Genomic DNA, 10,000 nt, shown 5'->3' with positions numbered 1-10,000 from the left:
TTTACATCCTGCACATTAAGCCCGCCCCACATAACCCCCGCCCTCACTCCACTGTGTCCATGTGAACGAAACCTGCGTCTATCCGAGTTAGTATTCCCTGTCATCTGGCAGCGCTCCAGAGCCGGACTCGCCTTGTTCTTCTCGATGACGTTGGCGAATTCCCCGGTCCAGATGAAGCAGAGGTGTGGTGTGACAAGTAGGAAGCAGTCGCCGCTGTTCAGGGAGGACGCTCTGGGTTCCACCAGCCTGGTCTGGACGTGCCGTCTGCCTGGTGTTACATGGGCGGGGGACAACAACAACACACAGGACAGGTGGCTTATCGGTGACCGCTCTGATTCAGCATGCCTGGATTATCATACTGGGGGTGTCGGGGGGGGGGGGGCGCAACGATGTGCCAGCCACCGACATTTGGCCCTGTACATGTATGGACGTGTATCTGCCATGTCAAGTACCCATCTCTATGAATTCTCCTTCCAGCTAATTCATGTAGCCAGGACAGTTTGTTGACTACATTAAATCATAAATGCTGCTCATTATAAACTCTAAGGGTTTTTTAGGGGCCTCAGTGACTCACAATCCCATTGGCTCTTCAGGTGATCTAAGCAGCAGCTATTCTAAAAACACCACTCTCAACACTGTCAGGTCAGGACGGCTAGTCTTCTAACAAAGCGCGTCCCCCCCCCCCCCCCCATACATTTGCTCTGGATTACAGACAGTGGTGTTTTAAGGAGCGGATCAGCCCAGGATAGTGTGAGGTGACCTGGGGGGGGGGATTTAAAGCCACAGCTGTCACCGGCAGACGTGAGGAGGAGGTGCAAGGACACCAAAATAGACCAGACTCCTATTTTAGATATCCTCTTGAAAGGACACTCTCGAAGCAGCATCCTTCAAAAGCTTTGTGTAAGACAGCAGCCATTTGTTTTTCTATCCTCTTAAACAGCCGAACGTAATCGCTGGTCAAACTGCTGCGTAGCATTTTTTTTTGTCTCTGCGAAAACAAACAACCTCATTTAAAAAGATCAGGAAAATGTAGGCAGATGTTTTGGATCCCTTCCTGCTTGGCTGGCTTGTTAGTTTAGTAAACATGTTGCATCCTCAAGTATGTCTATTTAAAGAGACTTCCCTCAATCTTACTTTTGTAAGGGTTGTGCTTTCAACAGAAGACAGATATTTCTTGGTGTGACACGATGGCCTCTGTGCCCCCTCAGGACAAATCCTTATAGAGTGGTGCAAGGAAGACGTATTTTTGTTGGCCAACCTCGGAAGTTAGCATTGGAATAGTTCCTTGGATTTTTTGCAATGGATTTTGGATTATTGAAAAAATAATTCTCCTTGGTAAACAACTTTTCAAACAAGATACTTAAGTATGTTGTTCAACAGGATAATCTTAAATGAACGCCACCTTTATGATAGTTGAAGCGTAAACGCAATCGGCAGAAGTTAAAACGCTAACGTGAGGCTATAACACCACAGTCGCTGACATATTTTATATCGAAGAACAAACCTTATTTCAGGCGTTTAACCAAAAACCCATTTAACAAACCCACCTACTATGAGACGAGGGAGCCGGAACTTGCTAACTCATTTCTAAGTTAAATGACTTATTCCTATACCACTCTATTAGTTATACCATTGGTCCCTGGTTCTCAACTGGTGCTGGGTTAGCGTCCACAAATTCAGTAGGGTGCATTCTGGCTGAGTCGCTTTAAAAAAACAAAACAGTTAGTCCAATTAAATTTTGAAGTGTGCTGAATTTGAACTCCAAATTCTGAACAGTGCCGTTATGTTCATCAGCCAAGCTAACGCTAGTGGTGTCGCTCTGGTAACGGCAATGCACAAGATGTCACTCGAGTAGCAGGTGCTATTACATGCAACTTTTAGGTACACCTAGCCCATGGCAAATTCGCGCGGTTGTTATTGCCCTAATTTCGCTCTCCAGTTGCAATTCTTATAATTACTTTGTTTTCATTTTGTGAAGTAATATGGAAACAGGCAGCACAGAGGTTAGCACCCTTTCCTCACAGGATGGAAGGAAATGAAACTAAAGGGGAGTTAAGTTAGCCTAAAATGTGAACTTGGATGTAGACCTGTTTTTAGACATTTTTATTAAATACTATTGGTTTACATTTATGAAAAGACAGGCCTGTGAAAATGTGGGCAAAGATGGCAATTGGTATTATAACCCTAGGGGATTTCAGTGAGTGCCCATTCAGTAGGATACAGAAAAAAAAAAAAAAAAAAAAAAGACCCCGTTGTGGGTGCAGGTGCATCTGACTGTCTATGGTCTGAGCCACCTTCTCGCTCCACTGACCTTTGACCTGTAACAGCATGAGTTTCTTGTAAGGCACGGCGCTGTTGTTGGACATCTGCTCAGAGATGTTGACGCTGCGCAGGTTGACGTTGCTGAAGTTCTCCTTGCTGGCCAGACCGGCCAGAGCCACGTCAGAGAAACCGGAGTTCTTGTTCACTGCAGTGAGCACAACAGAGACACACGGAGAGGGGACATGAGGCGGAAGAATACATTCAAGTCATTTCATTTACCCCCCTTTATACAGATGAGACAACGGCTGGAGAGTAAATGACCTTTTCATGCCAGACTAACCCGGTCTCTATACGACTGTAACAGATATAGAACACTCCAGAGACAGTTTAAGTGTAATTCTATTGCTGTCAGAGGAGGTGATGGAGGAAGTTATGGGAGTAGCATGACATTGTCTTTGTAGCTTATCTAACGTTACTCTCAAAACAAGCTACAGACCTCGTCCAGCTTTTGAGGACGACTCTGCACAATGACAGGAAACTGACTCCAGTCCCAGATGTAGGTCATTCGACCATTAACAGACTGCGTATAAGTGACGCGTGATTTAGATGCATGTTCAGCTCTTTCTTGTGTTGTTTTAAACACTGGAGGAACAAATATTTTTGTCAATATTACAAAGACAAGAAAAAACCGACAATTATTGCACTTGGACAATTCTGATATTTCATAAATAAATTTCATATTTCTGTAGGCGCACATTTATAAAAGCTCATGTATTTTCACACCACTTTCACATGAACGTGAAGGTGGCGGGCCAAATCAATGGACTTATAAAACATTCAAGGTTTAATATTGTAATGTCAAAATTGATATTGACGGTGTTGTGCAAATTTTGAAGAAAAAAAAGGAGCCAGTCACATGTTGCGTCCCTGCCCGGTTTTGGTCTCCTGCATTGTCCCAGCCCCTCGTCCACCCTCACTCACTCTTCTCAGCCTTCATCCTCTTGCTCTCCAGCAGGCCGATGTTGAGCCTCTGCTCCGTGTACTCGTGTCTGATGTCCTCCCTGGCGGCCAGCATCTTCAGAGGGTTCCTAGACGACTGGACGTTACGCGCCGGGCGCACCGCCCGCTTGTGCTGCTCCATCTCCGAGGTCAGCCTGGGGAGGGTGTCAGAGGGGGAGGGGCGCGGTCGACAGAGGGGAAAATTAAGAGTCTCACAATGATGTCGGGCTTCTTACTTGAAAAATGACCTCCGGCAGGTGAGAGCTTACTTTGGCACCTGGGGGCCGAAGATGGCATCGAAGTCGTCGAAGTCCATCTCCACCTTGTTGGTGGTGGCGGGGTGCTCCTCCGCTTGGCGGTAGAACTTGGAAAAAGTTTCGTCCTCGAGGGCCATCACCTCCTTCACCTCCTTCTGTGTGACTGTGATGGTTGCTTCTGGCAGTCCAGACACTGAGGGGAGACAAGATGAGGCCGGGTCAGGATCATGTTACATCCAGAGTTCATTGAAGTTACTTAAGCATCACCGAGCTCGTGTATTGCTGATGGAAGATGTGCTCATTTATATATTTATGGATAAATTAAAAAACAAGATTGTAACTTTGATTTGAGGAAAACTTTACAGTAATATAGTAGAAGTCTTACTTCTATACACAAATCCTCCGTGTTCTTATCATATCAAACCAGATTTTGTGAAACTATCTTTTTATAATTTTGTCTTAATTTGTCATTTTCTGCACACGCCTGAAATGACCTACAAACACACAAAGTAGTAAATATTAGTTGTTGTTGTTGGTTTATTAACACAATTCATTATTTTAATTTGGCTGGGCTGTGAAAGATACATGATCGTCTTTCGTTGCATTTCTTTCTTTTATATATATTTTTAAGTATATATATTTGACCCTATTTTGCTGTTGAAGCCTGAATTAAAGAACAACACGAGGAACATGTGTGCCCCGTCTTCACAACAAATCACAATCGATCATCAATTCCCCCATTTAATGTCAAGACATTAAGCAGGGACTCTTATTTTTCTTTAATCCATACTGTATGTGCTCACATGCTCGTGTGTTCTTCTGAATATTCATTTTAAACATAAGTAGGGTTTGTTATGGTTGTAGAAAAGTTGAAGGAAGGTTGTTCTTACACTTCGATTGGCATGAAAGTTAAAAAAAAAAAAAACAATGTTGCCAAAGCATAAAAAGTACACAATAATACAAATATATTAATTAATAATATTATAGTATTAGGAATATATATATATATATTTTTTATATATCACTCTCTGGGCACATATCTAATCTTGTGCTACTGCAGCCTTCCATTAACACAACTGCCTTGAATGAAGGCAGACCTAGTGAGATGTACTGCTGTTGTGACTTTCACGTAAAACTGACTCTGGTGCTTCTTCTAACTAGAGGCCGACATGTTAAATTGCCAGAACATTTATGTGCATGTGTAAAAAAAGGTCCTGTTAAAATGTGCTTGCCGTAACCAGCAGTAGCCACAGTACTGAACTGTTACAGGTTATTTCTGGGATATAATAAAAGCATGCCATATCTTCAAGGAAAAATAGATTCTCTCTTCTCAAATGAATTGGAGAATACCGCATTTAATTCATTACGTTTGGTCTCGGTTACACAACTGATATCCATCAGGAGATTTAACTCTGTGTAAGAATCTATAATCGATTGCATGTTATAACGCGGGAACATTTTTTTTCTCAGTGAGTGAGCAGAGTAGACAGCGTGCTAAACGAGATTGACCTTTGCTGTTGAGCTTGCCGAGGAATGACTCCAGTTTTTCCAGCTTCATGTCTGACTCCAGGTTCAGATCTGGCACGGCCTTGATCTCTGCGCGCACGAACACGCACACGCACACACACACACACACACACACACAGTTTGAGCCATAAATTGACTCTGATTGTAGCACAGATCCAACTGTATCTGTAAACAGGCAGGAAGTCTGAGCTTTTGTTGTTCAGTGATGCCGATTTGGAACAATGACTGAGCATGAATGAACAGTTGCACACGGTCACTATGAACTTATCTGAACATATATTTATTGCACGTCACAAGCATTTTAACAACAATAAACAGCCACTGAATATGAATCCAGACTCATGCATGTGGATGGTAACATTATCCAATGGTTTATATCCTATTAGGCTTTGATAACCTAATAGAAGTGGTGATTTTTTTGTGGTTCTGGTGATGATGAACATTGCATTCAGTGCAACATCGAAATAAGAAAATAGAAAAGGAATAGACCTTCCATATCAGACGACATCTCCATGTCTTGTGAAAGCGAAGCAAAGACAAATAAGATGTGACCCAGAATCATTTTCAAAACTCTGCATTTGTCAGCTCAGAATCTATCCATCTAAGTTCAAGTCAACAATTCAGCTACTCAACTGTGTGTAGAATTGGGTTTGGACAGTGTGCTTGGTGTCAAACTGACCTTCTTGAGGTTTGGAGATGGCAAGGCTGCTGTTCTTGGGTTTGGGGGACAGAGGCGACTGGAGGGCTGATGGGGAAGCCAACCCTGTTGTAAGAACACAGACAGGTATGAACATCCAAAAATGCATGATATGGTTATCTGGTATGACATGTACAGTTTGTGAAAAACAAATCGGATATTATTTGTGGTCCAGTTTGATTTTATAAGCCAAAGATTGCGATGTCACTAGAACATTGGTTCGATGTACACCAAAGAACAGTTCGTACTTGAAGACGCTAGCACTTTGCTCAGTGTTAACTAATGTAGAGGAGTAAACACAGCTAAACATAGGTGGGATGGACCCCTGTATTATTATCATTAATAAAATGGAGGAGCTTTCATTTACAGAACATCGCGAGGCGTTGCGTCATGATGTAAGAGTCTCGAAGGACCGCTACGACCTGCAAGGTGAGGGGCAGGTGACTGAAGGGGCTAGCTGAGCTAGCGGGCTAATGTGTTAGCACTTTTAGTGCCAGTTGACCACTGTTGCATGATGGTATGATGTCATATTTGGACTGAAGTTGATAGCTTTTTTAAGTTTGTTTCTCTCGACTATACGTTTGCAACTTTTCGGATCGTTTGAATGACAATTTGTGAAAACCGACTAGAGGTCAATGAATATAGAAACAGCCTGTTGCTAAATGAGCTTCACCGACGGAATCGCATTGCTAGGCAACAGCTCGTGTTCATGTTTACTTCCTGTCTGCTTGTGTCATTCACATACACTGCAACGAGAAATAGAGAAATACACAGATACATTTGGAATATTAACGTTGACTCTGAAATGGTCTATACAGAGTCGGATTCATTTTTCATGGACAGTGTTTTATGCACTTTTGCACCGTTTATTCCCCCCAGCTGATAACTGGGACGAGGTCTTTGCAGGAATCCGGGCAGAAAGCAGACTCTGAACTGCAGATGGGCATGTCTGCATGCGCCTCCGAGAGAGAAGGACTGTAGAGGATATGTGTGTGTGTTCAGTTTCCCCTCTGACCTTTCTTCACCATGCGAGCGGCCACTGTGAACTGGGTGGAGTCGTTGGCGGCTCCGTGGCCTTTCGTCTTCCAGGCCTCCTCTTGGGCTACGATCAGCCGCTTCCTCTCCTGGATGGACATCTGAGCCTCGATCCCCTGGCACTCTATCTCCGCCTCAGCTAGTCTCTGAGAAGGGAGAGAAGTCACCGTCAGTTACAATAAAAACACTCCCGATGGACTGAAAGTTAAAGGACTAATCCACCTCAGGTTACGACGCTTCAGTTTGTGGTGACCCATACATTCCAGGAAGCATTTCGGGAGTAGGTATCCACAACAGTGCTTTGTGTTAGACTCTTCCTGGAATGACTGGGGCACTTGGGACTTTGACAGAAGGAGTAGATCCTTGGAAGTACGTTGTCACACTAACCTACAGCAAAAGGAAACTAGAATGACCGCCTTGTGGCCGTGTGCCTCCGCCAACCAAAGCTGCTGTTTACATCCACGTCCTTCCCAAATGTTGTCCCTTTGTCATAATTAGAATATGAATTCTTGCGTTATGGCCTAAAAGCATATTTTGTGAGGTCACAGTAACCTCGATCTTTGAACACCAAAATTGAATCAGGTCCTCCGAATCAAAAGAAATTCCCTCAGGGCGTTCCTCAGGTATCCCTTTCACAATGGACGGACAGAGGGACAGACGGACGGACGACCTGAAGACATTACGGCCACGGCTATCACCGTAAAAAACAAAACAAATACACCATCTGCCAACACAATGGAACCATCTTAAGTTGCCATTGGTTGTTTGTTTAAAGCGTTTAAATGTGGATAAATTCCTTTAGGCCACATTCACAAACAGACAAGTACCCGAACACAACGAGGACACCAATGGGGGGAGATTAATACACAGGAAGCCCCTTAATCCCCGTGTTTCTTTTCCACTGGGTGACTTTAGAAATGTTTTTGTGTCACTCGTTAAAGTTCAAATAAAAGAAATGTTAGTTAACAAAGTGAAGACAAAGAACAATAGCAGACAGCGTCCTTTAATTGCAACTTAACCCATTTGGTCTAAATACTGATTTATGTTGCGAGAGCACTTCATACAACATTGACAGTGGTCACCTTTCGTCTCCAGGGGTGTCTCTCGTCCACCCGCGTGGGTCTGGGCGATCTGATGGTCTTCACAAACCAGAGGCGTGGGATGAGGAAGGTAAGAAAGGATGAGGGTTTAGAGAATGGAGGTTGAAGAGATGGTAGAAAATGTCCAAGCTCTGCACAAGCACCGGATGCCACAGGGGGCCGCCATGCTGACCCCGCGGGCAGAAGTGCTGAAGCTTCAGGAAGGGGATGTTTTAGAGGTGCGGAGGAGCAGGGCGGCTGTGAAAGGACTGTGAGCATAACGTGCACACGCCATGCCAGCATGGTTGCAGCTGAGGGGGCAAAAAAAAGGACCACACACTTATGGCTGAAGAGCTTTTCTGCAAACCCTCACTCTCTGTTTCAGGGAAGACGCGTGTTAAAACGAAGGGGGTTTGCATTTCAGAGCTTAGTTAGGTAGCCGGGGGGGTGGGGAAGCAAAGCAGAGGGCGAGCATGGCGTGCAGCAGGAGCTGATGCGGCTTCCTACCTGGCTGGCCGAGTCATCGGGGGATGGAGAGCGGGGAGGAGGCTCAGGAGGAGGAGAGAAAGTCTCCTATAGAAACACAGCCATGGAGAGAGGACGCAGTATTTAAAAAGGGGCGTTCCAAAGATTCTATTAACCTCCGGTGATGTCACAGTGATAACGTCAGGGTTATCTCAGCTTGAGCTTGGAGACCACACATTTATAACAGGAGGCCCGTGTAATAAGCAAGCGGTGTAAGGTTAGAAAGAGGTGGGCAATGCATTCTGGGAAGTGTAGGATGCAGTGTTCTTAGAGCTTTACCCAAGCTAGGAACTAAAAGTCAAGATACCTCAATCTCATTTCCCACAAGTCCCTAAAATGTATGACACTTTATGAAACTCACTGAACAAAATAACAAAATGAAAATCACTTTTTTCATTCATGTCACTGTTTAGTTACATTTAGTCTAAACTGTAATGCCCTTCTTAATGATTTCCAGGTGTGTAATTATGGTAGAGAACACAAAATTCCTTTTACTTTAAACCAGCAATAATTGAATTATTAAAAAGTTCTAAGCTGCTAAATGCTCCACTATGATCACCAGCTAGTGGCTAACTCTGTCTGTTGTTTCAGTCCAGCATAGTTGGTCTATCAGAGGGAAACCGGAGCGCTGGTTGATAATCCTCTTATCCTGTCACATAATACATCACATCATTTGATCCATTGTTCAGATAAAATATTGATTAGTCCAGCTTAAAGTTTGTATGTTTTCTCTTGAGAAATTGAGTCTGCTTGAACATGATAATCAGCCTTAAAAAATGCGATCTCAAATATTACTAATAAGAGGGGATTATAAAGTCTGCAACGTAATGTGCCTTTTGTAATGTTGGATACATTTTGGAATGCACATTTTCGATAAGTAAAATCTATATTGAATATACCTTTTACAGAATATATGACATATTAAAAACAAAAGACAACTACAAACATTATAGAGGCCAACTAAGGAAACTGGAATTTGATAATTATAATTGCATTTTATTTCAGTTTATAGTCTATATAAACATGTGCTATGGCCTTTCTGTTATCTTATCTATTTGCATTTTTTTTTAATATTCATATATTTGTTTGCTATTTTACGTTTGTATAATTATGATTATTATAATTTGTCTTTACACATGTGGGCTTGTGTGTGGGTGTGTAGATGTTTGATATTACCATAAGACAATAAACACGCACAAAAAATCCCTCATGCGTAATATTTGCATTATAGGAAAATAAACTCTTCTGTGTCATTAAACAACTGCATTCACAGAAATATTACGAGGATATGCCCCGACATGGAGAGCGATAAGGATAAGGATTACAGTCCTACTCTGGCCTTCATACATGGCTCACATTAGCAACGAATTATCTCTGGAAACGTTATGACGATTAGAGAAGAACACACTTTAGACACACAGACTGCACATCCAGTGTGTGAGAGACATCCTTAACATAATTCTGAAACCCAACGAGAAGAAGGTGTGATGAATTAGAGAACACTGTCACCATGATTTTAAGGGAAACACCCAAACACAGCACCACTACCAACACCACCACTACCAACACCACCACACACACACACACACACACACACACACACACACACACACACACAC

At 43.1% G+C, this 10,000-nt stretch overlaps 1 protein-coding gene across 4 annotated transcripts in view; it reads right to left on the bottom strand.

The window, feature by feature from the left end:
* Positions 1-9,978, bottom strand: part of LOC116377260 (supervillin-like) — a 12,520-nt gene extending 2,542 nt beyond the window's left edge. The window contains exons 1-10 of one of the 4 annotated variants that reach the window (XM_031838853.1): positions 8,364-9,978; positions 7,860-7,916; positions 6,758-6,923; positions 5,725-5,808; positions 5,535-5,561; positions 5,028-5,114; positions 3,531-3,711; positions 3,244-3,416; positions 2,312-2,467; positions 132-268 (exon numbers count right to left, since the gene is read on the bottom strand). In XM_031838853.1, the coding sequence (XP_031694713.1) occupies positions 132-268; positions 2,312-2,467; positions 3,244-3,416; positions 3,531-3,711; positions 5,028-5,114; positions 5,535-5,561; positions 5,725-5,808; positions 6,758-6,878 (966 nt within the window). In that variant the 5' untranslated portion in view covers positions 6,879-6,923; positions 7,860-7,916; positions 8,364-9,978. Of the gene's footprint in view, positions 1-131; positions 269-2,311; positions 2,468-3,243; positions 3,417-3,530; positions 3,712-5,027; positions 5,115-5,534; positions 5,562-5,724; positions 5,809-6,757; positions 6,924-7,859 lie in introns of all 4 variants that reach the window. The other 3 variants (XM_031838851.1, XM_031838854.1, XM_031838852.1) reach the window with 3 other exon arrangements.
* Between the last annotated feature and the right edge of the window lie 22 nt (positions 9,979-10,000).

This window comes from Anarrhichthys ocellatus, unplaced genomic scaffold, assembly GCF_004355925.1.
Source record: "Anarrhichthys ocellatus isolate YVR2014 unplaced genomic scaffold, GSC_Weel_1.0 scaffold1071, whole genome shotgun sequence".
In the NCBI taxonomy this organism is placed as follows: domain Eukaryota; kingdom Metazoa; phylum Chordata; class Actinopteri; order Perciformes; family Anarhichadidae; genus Anarrhichthys; species Anarrhichthys ocellatus.
The sequence above is the reverse complement of the archived record's forward strand: the minus strand, read 5'-3'. Positions and strand labels throughout refer to the sequence as shown.